The sequence below is a fragment of the Lepisosteus oculatus genome, chromosome 4, assembly GCF_040954835.1.
Source record: "Lepisosteus oculatus isolate fLepOcu1 chromosome 4, fLepOcu1.hap2, whole genome shotgun sequence".
NCBI classification, from domain to species: Eukaryota; Metazoa; Chordata; class Actinopteri; order Semionotiformes; family Lepisosteidae; genus Lepisosteus; species Lepisosteus oculatus.
The window spans coordinates 27,739,656-27,756,738 of NC_090699.1; the positions used below are offsets into that span (position 1 = coordinate 27,739,656).

Here is a 17,083-nt window from a genome sequence, read left to right on the forward strand (position 1 = left end):
CATCCCTCGGATGAGATGTAAAACTGAGGTCCTGACTCTCTGTGGTCATTAAAAATCCCAGGGCGTTTCTCAAAAGAGTAGGGGTGTAACCCTGGTGTCATGGCCAAATTTCCCATTGGCCCTTACCAATCATGGCCTCCTAATAATCCCCATCTTTGAATTGGCTTCATTACTCTCTGCTCTCCTCCCCACTGATAGCTGATGTGTGGTGAGCGTTCTGGCGCAGTCGGATGCTGCACATTGGTGGTGGTGGAGGGAAGCCCCCATTACCTGTAAAGCGCTTTGAGTGGAGTGTCCAGTAAAGTGCTATATAAGTGTAAGCAATTATTATTCTGCAAGCCAACTGCTTGTTGGTGAAGGGGGGGGGGGGTTTGGGGTTGTACTGCCAGTACATGGGCCCCAACTTTCTCAGAACTCTCTAGAAGGTGTGTAATCTTGCAGAAAAAGATGGTTTGTTCAGCTTCTCATTAGTATTGAGTGTAGGGCTATGAAATATACTGCAGAGTGAGGTTTTCTCTTCTCACAATTCTGCTACAGTGGCTAGAAATATAACCATGTTACAGGAACTTTCTTTCTGGGAAAAAAAATCAGAATGAAATTATACACATTTTTATACATGATTTTAACTGTTGAAACATTTTATTCCCCTTTCTTGTATTTACTGTTAAAAAAAATAAAAAATAAGATCTAACAACAAGAAGTTATCCTGAAATGCCCACTTTTCTCTTATTCCAGTAGTTATTCCACTGAAATATTAGGCTCCTGTGGGTCTTTCTTTGAGTGACAAGCTCAGTATAAAAAGAAAATGAGAAAAAAGAAAAAATACAAGAAGAAAAAACAAGAAACACAGGCCATTTGCTTGCGTTAAACTAACAGTAGTAACACCTTTCAAAGCATACATGAAAAGTAAGATACACTGATTAATGCAGAAGACTAAAATGTGGATGTACTGCTCTGCATACATTATGTCAGTTCCTGGGGGTGGGGTTTCAGTCTCACCCAGCCACAAGGGGAGATGCTATTGGTTAAACATTCTAAGTAAGGCGTGTCCACTCCAGACACACCCTGCAAGTGTCCAATAGAGAAGCATTGAGAACCAGCTCAAGGAAGGGGGTGAGGTCAAGGGTCAATCTCCTCAGGAATGATGGTGAGGATGGTGTCCTCGTTGCCTCGCCTCACCACCAGCCGCAGCGTGCTGTCTCTCTTGATGGCATCGCTTACATCGCTGGCCGAGGAGATCCTCTGGCCATTGATGCTGATAATGACATCATGCTCCTTCAGGCCACCGCTGGGACAGGGAAAAGAACAGTGAGATCACTGTCTGAGGATTAATACCATTCAGTTGTGAATAATAGAGAGGAAAAAACAATTGAATGGAAACACAAATTAAAAATGCTCAGATTTTTTAGGCATTCAGGTCCTCCATCTTGACGTTTTAACTCTAAATTACAATACATACTTTTCAGTTTGTTTGCTTGTTTCAGTTGTACTCCTCAGTGCGGTGGCTTTACATATTTTTTAATGTGGAAATAATTTCTGACGTCACATGGGAAAATAAGACTGTTTTTTCTTTTTTAATCCACATGCACAGTATCTTGAACTGTGTGCATTAGGGCTCACTTCTTACTGTGCCATGTAACCATTATGGAAGAGAGGCTGCTGCACTACAGCTCTAGGACACAGACACTTGCAGGCCATTACAAGGAAAGCTATCTATGGCTGAACGGTTATTAGTAAGAATTCTAGCTGGGCATTCTGAGATGTAATGCTAAACCTTGCAGGACAAAGATAAACATAACAGTCCCTTCAAAAAACATGGGAAGTAATAGACTTGGCACCCAACAACCTAACCTCTCTTCCACATTCTAAAGATGCCAATCTGCTTTAGTGTTTGAAAGGCAAACATTACACAAACTTTATTTTAAACCTCAAGAAATCACAGCTAGCCCAGGCCATTAATCAGGCTCAGATCTCACTCTTATGGGCACCGAAAAAAGACCAGTCATCATTTTAATCATGGGGAAAGTGCCACCTCAGCCCAAACAGTATTTGGCTCACTGGAGCAAAAAAAAAAAAATTCGGAGGCAGGACAGTTTTAAATGGTGAACATCAGTACTAATCTACAGAGGATCTATGTACAGTACATTTATTTAATTAGCGTAATGCCTGAATTATTTCTAATGCATACCTTGGATTTTAAATTATGATAAAGGGAAGCAGCCTGAGCTGCAATCAGGCAGTTCCAGCAGAAGGGAGGATTGCTTCCATTCCTAATTCTGCTTCAGGTATTCTGTCCTTCAAGCCAGTGCCGGCATCAGCCAGGATCACCACAAGGAGTTTTACAGTTTTTTTTAGAGCTTGTTAAATATTCGACCTGAATAAAACTGGCAGCTGAACATAACAGGCAAAGCACAATGCAACAGAAACTGCTACATCTACTGTTTATTTGTACATATTGTATAGATCTATATTTATAACTCTGTCTTGGTGGGGTGCTAGTATATCAAAAGGTTTTTATAGACTTCATGCATTTGCAGAGCTGGGCTGTTTTTTCCAGGTGCTGAGTTAAGATTCTGACCCCTGGGAGTGACACCCTGATCATGATCCCTGTCTTTGACCTTTGAATCCCAACTCCTGCTGTCCCTGCTGCACCCGACAAGTCAAAGTGCAGCCTACATGTGAAGTCAAACAAGCAAAGTTCTAAAACTATCGAAGCAGAAATCCTGAATATTTTACCCGTGAGATACAGTGTATAACGCATGATTTTAAAGGTTCATCGTATAATATCTAGATCACAACAGCTGTGTAATCACGAAGCCCTTGCAAAAACGCTGCACCACAAACCGATTCCCAACAGGTTAATGCAAATTTAAAATGAATTCCAATATCTGAAGCACAGTCCAGTGGTGCACAGTGTGTAATCTGGCAACAGTTTTTAAGTAAGAAATCAGAACTGATTGCATCTTTCCTACAGTGTTGCAGTTTGTGTAAGCACATTAAATTGAACAACCAGGGCAATTTGATTTTACCTTCCTTCACTTGAAACCTAAGAAAAACACTGCTGCAAACAAAGCCGTGGTTTGTTTCCTGCAGGACTCTTTGGCCAGATCTCAGTTTTCTCTCTACTTACACTGCAGCTGGTGTTTTGGCAATTACTTCAATGACATAGGCCCCAGAGGTGACATCTGGGAAGTCCTTCTGACGCTCCTTCAGGTCCTTAGCAAGCCTGGGAGAGAGAGTCACAGCACAGTGAGACAGGCAGCTACAGCACAAACAGACAGACACAGAAATGTGAGACAGGCAGCTACAACACACACAGGTACAGCACAGTGGGACCGGCAGCAGTGACACACAGATACAGTGCAGGACGACAGCAATGCAGGCAGCAGCACAGAGCTGGTTGTATCAAAATCCTCGGATGAAAAGGAAGGTTTGGTATGCGACCAGCCCCTCCATTTCTGCTCAAAATCATGAATCCGAATATTGCAAATATAGTACGAGTTTTGCCCTTCAAGTACTCAATGAATTCGCTTTCAGGAAGTATTTTAATTTTAAATGTAACACATGGTCCATGGAAGTATACAGTACAGAATAGCAGAATGAGCTTGTATTAAATGGTAACTTACGAAGGAGTAAGAGACATCATTCTTACACCGATATACTTCTTCTTTGGGGCTGTCTTCCCTATAGTTAAAAAAAGTTATTCCATCAGCTTTTAAAAGTACATGCAAATAATGTGCAATAACCTGAAGCCTTTATGTCCTTAATTTTGTCCTCTTTCTAAACATTAATTTTTTCTTAGTATATCGGAGGAAATTGAGCAGAACAACATGCCTGTTCAATGCCTCATAGTATACAGTACTTAAGGATGAGCACCAATGCATTACATATAAAAAAATATGAATGAAAATGTGCATTGTAACACATTATGTACCAAAAAAGCCAATATTAACATAAAAATGCGCGGTCTGGAATCTGTCAAACACTTAGCATTTTATATTATAATAGAGTGTCAATTATTATAACTGAGTATCATCGGTCCAACCAGGCAGACTGAGAGTAATAGCCTTACCTTTTGCCTGTCTGTCATGGGATTCTGCCAGGAACTGACGAATCTTGTCAGAAGGAATTGCAAAGGAGATGCCTGCTGTCACTTTCAGAGTGTTGATTCCAATGACCTCTCCATCCTAGAAAATAAATATACATGCTTTAAAGCCTATGCTGTCATCGGCTAGCCTTCGTAAAACACATACAAGCAAATGTAAAGTGCCTGAGAGGAAAAGGAACTGTTAGTGGAGTACGCTGCTGCCAACATGTTTTTTCACGTTTGATTTAAAGTCTAAAGTACCACATTTTCTTCATTGTGGCAAGCATATGTAAACCGGGGTTGCAACAATCTATAGCATGGACTAGATTTTCCTTACTTTCTTACATGACACCATATCATTATACCACCAGTTGCATCCCAGAACATTTTAGGATTTAGGATTATAATACATTTTACAATTATTTACCCACTTCTGTGGCTTTATTAACAAGCCAACAAAACAAAAGCTCAGCTGTTTCCCTTCAAAGGCTCCACCTGTGCAGGAACACTGCCCCCTCCTGGTTAACTCACACCTGCCCATCCCTAAAACTGTCTTGATTGTCTGAAGCAGTAGAACACACTGTGAACCCACTCAGGCCACAAGACGCAGTTCTACTGATATGTTTTTCAGTCAGAAAGACTAATTTCATCTGGCATTGCTTATTTGCTTGATGATCTTCTCGGTACTGTTATAGGACCTGGTAATGCCTGTGTTATAGTTTACTTGTTCATCTCATAAAAAGGAAAGGAATTCTTACCAGATTTACTAGAGGCCCTCCTGAATTTCCATACTGAAAGAAAAAACACTTCATATTAGTTCCAGAATAAGACAAATATAATTTTGTAAGTCTTTCAAAATGCAAAGCAGCATGACATCACAGGCCCTCACAGCTCAAGATGTGAATGAAACCAGATGAAGATACAGAATAGAGTGTTTGAGCTCTGTAGTGACTGTAGCTGGCAAATGCAACCTGGTGTTTGTGGAATAACAGTAAAGATGAAAATCTCCCAGAATATAAGAACAGTTCCAAGCGAGAGGAGGCTGAACAGACTCCTGCAACACTCTGGGAGAAGAAGTGCATCCTGTGGGAAATTCACTTCCACATATGTTCAGCTGTTCATCATGAAGACGTCTGCTGGGTTGAGCAGCCAGTTCCTCAGGGTGTGTCCTGTGCCTCTTTCTGCAGGGGTGGGTACTCACGTTGATGATGGCGTCGGTCTGGATATAGTCCATGTCGGAGTTGCGCAGGCCCAGCTCCTTGCCCCCTCGCTGAGTGGTGCTGACGATGCCCGTGGTCACAGTGTTTTGCAGAGAGAAAGGGCTGCCGATGGCCACCACGAACTCCCCAGGTCGCAGGTCTGCCGAGCGCCCCAGCAGCAGGACGGGCAGCTTCATCTGTGGGAAACACAGAGGGAGCAAGATCATTTCTTGGCGATTTTGTATTTTTACCATTTTTAATCCTCTACGTTCACCAAAGATGGACCTTTTCTGTACATTGTTGCATTGTGTTTTACCATGTCTTCACTGCTTATTGCTAAGCATTATTTTAGCATATAACATGCCTTTCATTACTCAGGATAAACCTCAAATACATGACCTGCTGGCACATGTCATAGAGATAAATCTTTTTGGTTCTTCTGTCTCTGACTGCACACAAGCCCAGTTTCATATACTAATAATATACAGTTGTTATAGTTAAGGCAAACCACCTTCTGTACAGGAGCAAAGCAAGTGAAGACCAGGTAGGCAGCAGGATTACAAAGGAAAGCCAGTTAACACACAGCAATGTCATAGGACAACATTGGGAAAACTAGTGGGGAAGCCAGAAGGCCATATTCTATTCAACAAAGTTAATGTAGGAACCCCACACTTAAATGAATAGTCTCCCAGAGGAGCAGGCAAATTGTGGTTAGCTAGAGGAGCATGAAACACACTTCTGTCACCTTTCTCTGGCCAAAACAATCCCCAGATCCCAAACAACTGGTGGAAAGTGACCTTCAGTTCCATGTACCATCGCCTTTATCACATTCTCAATTGAAGGTGCTTCTGCTTGAAAAATTGGATGGGATTAGGTCGTATCTGCTAGTGAGTATATTAATAGCATTATGTCTGCATATGAAACATTCTGTATTATATTCTACAATAAAATGTTCTATTGTAAGCAGAAGCAAATGAATTTAAGTTAAAACATCCCTGTATCTTTTAAGTGCTAAAGATTTAAAGTAAAGCAACATGTCGTATAAAAAGAAGATAATCTAAACTGGCACTACCGCCCTCCAAAAACACGCTCACCCTTACACCCAAGCCAGATATGCAGCAAGGAGACATGGATCCAATATACCTACAGCAAGGTTCTATATCAAGACAGGTATTAAGGACTGTAATTACATTTTTGTATTTATGTCTAAACTATATCTGTAAAAATAGAAAACCGTAAATGCACAGCGTAACAGGAGTAGTTAGCAAGTCTCTGAACCCACAGAGGTAAAAGGGCTTACTCTGCAAACATGTGCCCTGAAAACGTACCAAAGTAAATTCACATGTACTGTCCAGCTGCACAAAGTGGATGAAGACTTTCTAGTTCATCCATATATCAAAGATTTGTGGCTTTGGCTACATTAAAATGATCAAGTGTTTTAACACATTTTGGGGTCTTCATTAAAAACAAGAGTTTACCTTGGAAAACATAAGACTCAAATGGCCAAATAACTTTTTTATTACCTGGAAACATTGAAAAACTGGATTTTCTTCATATGTTTGGTTTGCATGACCAGTGAGAGCTGGCACAGCCTCGGCAGTGCTAAAACGCTGTTCTGTGCCGCACGCTGAGTGCTGGCGCAGAGCAGCAGCTCCGGGGGAAGGCTTACACACTGGGCAGGGCTCACAGTGCTACTGCAGACTGTCTGCTGTGGTTGTTCAGTGAAAGTACCGTGGCAAGGCAGCGGCTGAGGTTCGACCACGACCTTGACAAACTCCAGCCTTGTGCTACTCATGGGTGGTCTGCACTCAGCAGCTCCCTGTGATCAGTCCACAGCCCTCATTGGACTCTGTGACACAGGGCCCGCACTCTTATGATTCTGATTTGGGGCACCCTTGTTGTGAAAGGCGCTTTATAAAAATAAATTGAATTGAATTGATTTCATCCCTCTAATGTAACTGCATTCCTAGTGTAACGTACGAGGGTGCGACTACAGTAGCAATAACAATACCACTACCAATAACCTTTATTGATTCTCTAATCTTTATTACTTCTCAGATACTACTCACCCATCAACCATCTACTCACACTGGGCATAGAAAAGCTGGCTTGCATTCAGAGTCTGCTATTATAAATAGTACAAGACAGAACATGGAGAAGCCTAAGGGTAGGAGGGGAGAGGAGACTTTCAGTTTAGGAATTCATACCTTCAACAGGAATAGCGTATGTCATCCCTACCAGTAAGTAAATTAACAGATGAGGTGGAAGGGAAGAAAAAACAATTTCTTAGAAGAAGTCATCTTGGAGGTGGAGAAGAGCTTTGCAAAGCAAGCTCTACACAACCAGAGGTGGATACCGGTGTACAAGTCAGATACTTTGGTTTTTGTATTTTCGCAATGTGTTACACTGTATAACAGGTCTTCAATCGTCTCAGGGTTCATAAATAAAATCATAAATTTGTTTTCCAATGTTGACTGTTTCTTCTCCCATATTCCAGGAAATTAGAAACTGTAGTTCTCATAATCCTGATTCTCTCTGGGCGCATCTCCTAAATTCACATGCTCGCTTCATAGAAAATTTGATGTTAGCGATGTTTATTTTTCCGCTTTGTGAATTGATATAAATACTCACTGATATTCTGAATCCTTGGTTTCAGAATGGTTTAATAATGGGCACTAACCCTTACATTTAATTGGCCATAATATTAAATTGCAAGGGAGAAGTAGTGAAAGCCTCTTAACAATCCATAACACTGCGGAAATGTGTTACAAAAAAGCACTGATTAAATGTAACTAAAGGTTAAGCAAGTTAAATATAGAGAAGGGCATTATGGAGGCTATTATTTATTTGGCAAAACTGAATAAACTAGAAAGAGTGTGCGTGGTAGCATTCTTGGCTTGTTGTGAAAATACTGCCCTTTTCAAAATTCATTGAATGGACAGTGAGGCTTTGTCAATGTTTTCATGAAAGAATCAAGCAAATCTGCTGTCTCAGCCACACCTGCTGCCTCTGCTTCCCTGGCTGGTGACTCACAGAAATTTGACTCTTTAACCCCAGATCTGCTGGGGAGGAGAGAGCTGTGGACTTGTATAGTCTATCTCAGAAGTGACAATTTATCTATGAAAGCAAGTTTAGATCTGAACAAGCAGTCCCATTATTCAAAGATGAACAACATACAGATTAAACCACAGACCAGTTAATTAAGCTACTCTTAGTCATGTGAATATTCAGAACCTTGCTTTGTATATCATTGTGAACCCCACGTTCCTGTGGTAAAACCATCTTTTAAACCAAGGATATGAGTCATTCCTTTCTCTGGATGTGCTGCACAGAATAATTAGACATTATAGCTAAACTATAAAGTTTGATAAAACATTAAAATACATCATTTAATGACACAAGCAATACTGTTTTACATATTTTAAAGAAGACAATTAAGAAGTGTCAAAATGGGCCATGAATAATTTAGAGTAAATACTGTACATTATTTTTTATATAATACTTTTTTCATTCTTTTACCTAGATGAAAATATAGAAATATTTTGATTTAGGATCCCATATTGATTCCAGTGCTGCAAAAATCACCATTATGAAATGCGTTGTAATTTTAGAGGAGATAAAGATTAATAACAAAAAAATGTTGCTTGCATTTAATGCTTGCAAAAGTTTCATTTACAGTACAGCTCTGTTTTATACTTCATGTTGAGCTAGAGTAAGTACTTGATAACTGATCTTTTAAAGACCAAAGATATTTCAGTTTGTCATAAACTTTACTATTAATAATGTGTTTTATAGCAAAATGGAGAAAAGATTAACAATTCATACAATAGATGTGATTTAGTTCTATATTGTACATTACCCTGAATACAATCAAGTGAAATAAAGACTTAATTAACCACATAGAAGTATTAGGTTTATTCCATGCTGAAAAAAAAAGAAGAAAGAGAACACAATGTTTCGGCCGTGGAGCCTTCTTCAGGTGTCAACACACCTGAAGAAGGCTCCACGGCCGAAACGTTGTGTTCTCTTTCTTCTTTTTTTTTCAGCATGGAATAAACCTATTACTTGTTCCTTTGCAGCCTACGCATGCTGACGCAGCTACCCACCTGAACTACAACCACATAGAAGTATGTTATGGGAGTCATTTTCAATACCTCTCCTAGCCCAGTACAGACACTATTGGTTTATTATCTGCATTTGCTCCTATTGCTTTTCAGGACTTGAAAACTAAAGTGCTGAAGCAATGTGAGATTTGTCCTTGATAGCAGCAGAATGCAATGGAAAAAATGTTTATTTTCATCCCCTTTCTTAATCATTTCCAAAAGAATAACAACGATGTTTTGCATTCCAGACTGTCATGCTCACAGACGCATTATCGCTTTAATCTTTCTGTGTAGCAGCATTGCTCCGAAGCCGACAGCTGGTCTGCTACAGTAAATTACGGGTCTGACATTCACGTCTCACACACAACATTCCTCCCTGGCAGAGGCTTTGCGAGCCTGAGAGCCATCCTGAGATGGCGTGGGCACCAGCTCTAGAAAGAGCAGGGAGCTGTGAGCCATGGGCCAGAGGCACCTGCTTCCATTAGCTAACACCTTTAAGTTCAATCAAATGTAAAGCTGCAACCAGTGGAAAAGACAACACCTTTGATTGAAATGTACGTGCAGATTAGATTTGATGTCGATGCTTACCCGTGTAACAGAAGGCAAATCGTTTTTTGAGACAGTTCATCTGTGTCCAGTGAACAACCTCACTCTTACCTGTCCTTCATCGTCTTTTAACTTTCTGTTTTCTTTTTTCACTCTGTATTATTTTAGTCTGGATTTATTTTTGGACAGAGGGGACAAAGGATCAGTGTTGGATTTCAGTGTGATGCAGTGCAGTGTAATTGAACCCGGTTTGTTGTTTTGCCTGTCCTTGAGTCTTAATCAACCAAGAGTGAATCAGGCAATGTACCAGCAGTTTATCAGAGGAAGCAGCCTTGAGACAGGGAGAAAATGACTGCTGTGTAACACAAACATCACAGTATATACAAACAAGCCCTATTTGGTACTTGTGACTGTGTGTGTTATGTAGGACCTCTTGCAGTGGAGAAGGATAATATTGAGAATACAGCTACTATCTCACTACATTTGGGGCTGTTCATTTTAACAGGGGGAAATATAAAGTAGGAATTCAAGAGGATAAAGAGAAAAATAGTGTATTGGAATCAGGTTTTGAAGGTCAGCTGTCAATGCCCATGTATGACTGATGAGGGACCTGAGAATACAGTCTGTTGTAACTCAGGCATTAGTTTTCTGTCAAAATTGGGCTAATTTTCCTGATTCTCTAGAGGGGGTCCAGCAGGCTCTGAGTGTTAACCAGTAGGATGTCCCAGTTGTGTCCACACAGCAACAACATGACAAGATACACTGTGTCCAACCAAAGAGGGGAACCACACATTTCAGTGTGGACATATGGCTAAAATAAATACAAAAAAAAACAGCTTTATTTCATAGGTAGCATGGAGCAATGCGTTGACATTACGGCTTTCTCAGCTGTTGATAAAAATGCCAATGATTCTATTTTAGGACAGCACAATCATTTTAATGTTACAATGGTCACACCACTTGCCACTGCCTTTATTGCTTTAAAACCCATCACAGTATCCCTCCTAATTATCTGTGACCATAACATTCTAAGCAGGATGTCCATATCACATTGGGTCAGTATTTATGTACTGTATTTATGTATGGCTATAGCCTACAGACCACTGGTTCAGGTGGCTGAATCCTACGATCTTTACCACGTACAGTTCAATCACACTGAATACACTACATCTTGTGCTTACAGCTACCTTCTCTAGGAAACATCATTATTTCTACTACCATACACCTTTTTAAGCAGAGAGTAGCTGTTGTGTGACAACCAAAATGCATTAAATGAAAGCAGATGTCCCGCCCCACACTTGCCCTCACAAACGCCATTACATTCCCAAACCCACTGTTTCATGATCTCATTCCTAACTGAACCAGATTCCAGTGAACCAATTATCCAACCACGTCCTTCTCCCTTCACTATTTTAAGTTCCCTCACGCACCAAACCATGCTCACTATTGAAAAACCTCCTTTAGTGTTTTCTAGTGCGTGTTTTTTGTTTTGTTGGATTTCCTGGTTCTTGACCTTAACTTTTCTCTTTTCGATCTCGTCTCTTGGATTTCTCCTTTTCGATTGTCTTCTCGGTTTGTCTCGGCCCTTTCTGGTTAATTCATCTCTAGCTTCTCCTATCGAATCTGTCTCTGGATTACGATTTTGGATTGTTTGCCTCTGCATCCCGCAGAATTACGGCTATGCACAGGATCCTCAGAAAACTACCTGCCGGTTCCCTGACAGCAAAGACGTATAAATGTAGTATGCACAATTTACAGAAAAAATTGTGTCTGGTGTAAAAATACACTGCTTATAGATCCATTCTGCTAATGAGAAATGTAACATATAACATAAAGGAGGAAGGAGTGAAAAGAGTCATACCACCATTAAAACTCTTTCTTTACAGTATATACTGTACTAGCCATTACACTGCTCTAAAGCACATGAATGCCTGGTTACTGGGGCAGCACTCTGGATGAATGATGGCATCTCGCGAAATATTTCCAGATTAACAGGATAGTTTCATATACGTAAGAGTATGTGCTGAGTTTATCCGTGTCACACTGATTCGAGGGTTGTGCTGCATTCATTCATGTACATGGATATACAGCATTTGCACTCCCATGCTCAAGTCATGTCAACACTGATAGACCAATACAGGTAGTGACAACTTGGATCTGTACGAATGGCAGCCCTTTCTGTTCACTTTCCAAACCACAACAGGTTTCTCAGTGTCAGAAAACCGGGACCTCAGAAGGGTAGCCTCACAGAACAGCAAACACATGGTGAACAGTCAGAATGTGGGAGGAAAAAAAAACATTTATTCTTATTTGTTCTGTATGTTTGATTTTTTTACAATTTTATGACACCAGCTGATTTTCAAATTCTGAAAATCTAAGTGATTAAATTTTGTTGTGCTTTGTTTTCCCGCATAATAGCACACAGCCTTCAGACAAACCAGGACCAGATGAGAACGGGAATTAAGAATTTAAAACGCATTTCTTCCACTTACTCATCAAATACAGTATAATTGAAAGTGTGGGAATGGATGAATCAGTGCATTTAGCATAATTCTGTTAATGCTGGGGTCTGAAGTTCAGACCCATTTTGATTGCAATGAAAGGATTTGTTACTGAATAATTGATTCTACAGCATGTTTTCATCACAACTGTTACAGAAAAAAAAACACGAAACAAAATAATTGGCATGCTTTTGTGATACTGACCGGGTCAATTAATTGTAGCAAAATATTGCATGGATCTTCAAGATTAGATACTGTACCATGCATGTAACAGACCATACTAATCTATCAGGCAGACTGTATAAGTATCAATAGGCCACATACAACAAGTACAATAAATCAGGAAAATTGATCCCGAATGGCTAAATTAAAATGCTAAAAACTGTACAAAAGATTTATCTAAGTAATGTGGTGGTGCATTTGTGTCTGTCAGGCCCATCTGCATGAAGAAAGAAAGATTAAGGATCTGATCTTGTTTCCCATTTTGTAACATGAAACAGAAATGCATTTCAAACAACTGTATTTATATGTTAGTATTTTTTTACTACTTATAACCCAGTTCCTATTGTGAATAATAATTATCGTTAATAGCTGTGAACATGCCAAAAACAACGTGGCTTCATTATTCAATGAACTCTTTGACAGAGAATGACTAACATCTTGAAACAGAAATCTAAGGGAAGGAATTCTGAGGCTTTTGAAGTTGAAACTTAAATTGAGTTGTTGAGTTGTATCTCTATAAAGCTCACACTTTTCCATTGATACAGTCCATCCCTCAGGGGCTGTAAATGTCAGCCTTCTTCTTCAGCTTTATTTGTACACTGCTGTATAAATTCTTTCTTGTTAGGCTTTGTTCTTTTCCATTTGGATTTTGTATTGTAGGATCATAGCCTTACAGTGCTCTGTGAGATACATACAGTAAATCCTTCCTAATGTTCTCTTCATTCTTCGGTAAGAGATGTTTCAGTGTCAGTCTTCCCTGAGAGTAGGGATATGACACAGTTGGATTTCATACACTGCTCAGAAACTCAAAGCTATGCCATATATTCTATCTTTCTCAAACGTGCAACAAAAATCACATGATGCCCTATTTTCTGAAGTTTGGAAATGAATAAGGGCTGCAACGTTTTGGCACTTTTTGAGCTCCACCCTGAGATAGAATGAGATTGTTGACAGCCTTGACCCAATTTCTATTACTTCTACTGTATGTCAGGGAGAACTATGAGTAATATGTTTGAATCCCCCGAAGATATTCACAATATAAATGAAAGTTAACTGACACTCTTGATTAATAAAGGAATGACTGATTTGTTGCCAGCATTTAAATGCAGAAATGGCAGGTCTTTATCTGCTATTAGAGGGAAACCACAGATCTGCACAGGCTGCTCTACCATTAGTATTAGTCATGGAACAGTAAGAGGGGAGCAAAGAAGATAACATATTTCACAGCAGCAAGGCACGTCTTACAATTTCAGAGCTGTTTTATCCTTTACAAATGGCAAGTAATATCATTCGATATTTCAAATGATCTTTTGTCCAAATACATTATGATATATACATTACATTATTAATAATATTAGCCCAGAAAAAAGAAGTGGTACTGGTACTAGTTCACTTAAGATATAAAAATCTTCAGTGCTTTGCAGTATTCTATCATTTGTAAAAATTGTAAAAGAAAATGAAGAATGTTAAAGACATAAAACTTGACTGGAAAATTTCATACCCAAAAAATGGAAAATGACTAACGTAATCTGGTGTTGGGCATCAGAAGTAAGACATGCATTTGAACTGAGATATAATTAATGCATAAAAAAACTGAGTGCAAGGGTGAATGCTCCAACTGGGGTGACTTTAATAGTGAAGTTCAACAGGGAAACATATTAAGGCTATTTCTCTTCTTAATGAGTATTGATTATTTAGAATGTGTTATAATGAGGAAACTAATCACTCATGTTTGTAGAAGACACCGAAGCTGGATTATCACACAATGTAGAAGTGGAAAAGCAAATTAAAAATGATCAAATTCAAGATTGGGCAAACACTCAACAAATAATATTGAACAAAGACCAATATCAGTGTTTCATGCAGATAGCAGAAACTATAATAGAAACTATAAATACAAGAATGGTAACACTGAGCTTTAAGAAGCCACATCTGGACATGACTCTCAAACATGGTGTTCGTGCTGACAAATTATTTTGATCTTCTAGTTAAAGTGGGGAAACAACAAAAACAGGACAAAAATATTAGGATTTATAGTTAAAAGTTCAAGTTCAATCAAAGAATGGTATAGTAATATGATACAACGCAGTATTAATACCTCATTTAGAATACTGTGTAAAATTATTACAGTATATCCATAATAGAGCAAAGATATTTCTGAACCCAAATAGGTTTAGTGGACTGAATGGCCTCCTCTCATTTGTAACCTTTGTTATGTTCTTATTGCCTTAAATGCTGACTTTATACTGAACACCAGAAGATGTAGATGAGTGACAGTCAATTTCCAAGCCTAACCACAAACTGCCTGCACACAGCCTTTCTGCTGTAGCCTGGGGTAAGGCTTCTGACTGGCTTCTCAATAAACTAAAGTTCAGAGAACAACACCTGAAAGATCCTGACGAAACGTGCTGCCTTTTCTTTCCAGCAAAAGCAACGCGGAATGAAGGAACAGCAGGCAAAATCCCACCAACATGCCTCTACAGCAACAAGCCTTTCTTCTGTACTGAGTCAGCCTTTCCTACCCCTACATTTCCTATTGGGTTAATGCTGTGTTTCTGCTTTCCAAAGTAAAGACAGGGTGTGGCATGTTGCTCTGCGAATGTGATTCACAGGGAAGCACAAGCCAGCGGGCACAAGTGGAAACTGTGTGGAAGTGTACTTAAAACCAAGAACAGGAGGCATTTCTTTACCCATGGAGTTGTGGGAAAAAAATCTATTTAAAAAAAAATACTGAACAACCTCTTGTTTGTAATAAAGTTTTTTTTTTTTGTTTGTTCTTATATTCTAGGAGATAGTCATCATTATGGTTATTCCTCAAACATGAAGTTGCAACTTAGTGTGGAGACAGACACAGCAAAAATGCCGTATCGTAAGAACACAGGAACAGTCACAAATGAGAGCAGGCCATATTTCCAAAACAATCAATGAGAATCCAGGAGCAAAATGCTACTAGTTATCACATACTCATAATGGGAATAATGGCCCTAAACCATTACCAAACCTGAATAAAGGTGGAGTTTTGAAGAAAAAGTCATCAGCTGTGTGGATGTGAGCTTCTCCATCTGCCCTACTAACACCTCTCTGGGATGAAAATTATGTAGTCACATAAAGCTTCGCCTCAAACTAAGGAGCAATGGTACCCTGCCATCCTGTCTGCGCTCCAGCACTATTACAGGACTGGTACAGTAATCCATATCTCACTTTCTGAACGCGTTGAGGAATGAAATGAACACACCGACAACAAAGAACAGCATAATAACTGAAATATAAGAACAATTTGAAGAGCACTCTTACATGGAACGTGGCACTGCACCGGACCAACCCCTTCCTACTGAAACCTCCCAACATCTTGGCAGAACCCTGCGCTGACCCCTACATTCTCATGTTTCTCTCCATTGTGAAGAGGTGAAGAAACAGACCTGTAAACCATTTTCTGTGCAGAAGCAGATGAGGAACAGCAATTGCAAAAAGGGTAAAAAGTAAGTCACAATACTAAAAAAAAACAATTCCTTGTGGTGGTGAACAGACAGCCTCCTGCGAATACCTCCCTGACATTCCTGGAAGAACACCTGCACTGCAAGGGAATGAAACTGGAAACCTCTTCTGGGCATAGTGACCTTTCAGCAGGTGTACTGGAGGTATGTAGTAACAACTATGCATTGCGAAATGTTGCAAGTCTTGCTTTCCCATCTGCCTACATTAGAAAATAAAATTTGTTTGCAAGATTACATGGTTTCAAACTGTCCAATTTCTCTGCAGTCGTTCAACACCCCCAGTTACATATTAGCCATCTGTATGAGGCCCTGTGTGGTGTGCAGGACCAAACAACTACACAGATGTGCTTATGTGACTGCTCCTCTCTGTGAGTGGTGTTCTATCACATATGAATTATTTGGATTTCAAGGCTGCTTAATGCAGAGATCCAAATATCCAGCTATCCTGTGTGAAGTGGACAGACAACACCATCAAGCTTTCTTCAGATACTCCTGAGGGAGCCTGAGAAGCTAACGCTAATGCTGACAATCATGATAAATGCTGACAAATTCCATGACCTAAAAGAAATACTGAGATAGAACAATGCTATCCTGCTCAGTGTAAGATTGCTCTTTTAATCACTTTTCCCTCTGCCTCTGTACTCCCATAACTACAGGGAGGGAACTCTAGTCGATCTTCCACAGGTGGATCAGTGTGAACATTGATCACCCATTTAAGGCCTAATCTCCGGAGTGTCTGGAAAAAAACCCATTCAAACACAGGGATAACATGCTATGTCTACAGAGAAAGGACCCCCAAGGTTGGAATCAACCACAGGAGAAGGAATTGTAAGACCCCAGTGGTCACCCACAATCCAACAAACCCCCCCTTCTGTTCTTAAGAAGACACATTACACACTTGCTGCCAACACCCGGAAGACCTCAGTCTAGC

General features: G+C 39.8%; 1 protein-coding gene across 1 annotated transcript in view; it reads right to left on the bottom strand.

The window, feature by feature from the left end:
• Positions 1-620: 620 nt before the first annotated feature.
• Positions 621-17,083, bottom strand: part of htra1b (HtrA serine peptidase 1b) — a 31,310-nt gene continuing 14,847 nt past the window's right edge. Inside the window, exons 4-9 of the mRNA XM_015346493.2 lie at positions 5,289-5,483; positions 4,846-4,878; positions 4,073-4,187; positions 3,627-3,684; positions 3,131-3,226; positions 621-1,288 (exon numbers count right to left, since the gene is read on the bottom strand). Coding sequence (XP_015201979.1) covers positions 1,120-1,288; positions 3,131-3,226; positions 3,627-3,684; positions 4,073-4,187; positions 4,846-4,878; positions 5,289-5,483 — 666 coding nt within the window. The 3' untranslated portion in view covers positions 621-1,119. The remainder of the gene's footprint in view (positions 1,289-3,130; positions 3,227-3,626; positions 3,685-4,072; positions 4,188-4,845; positions 4,879-5,288; positions 5,484-17,083) is intronic.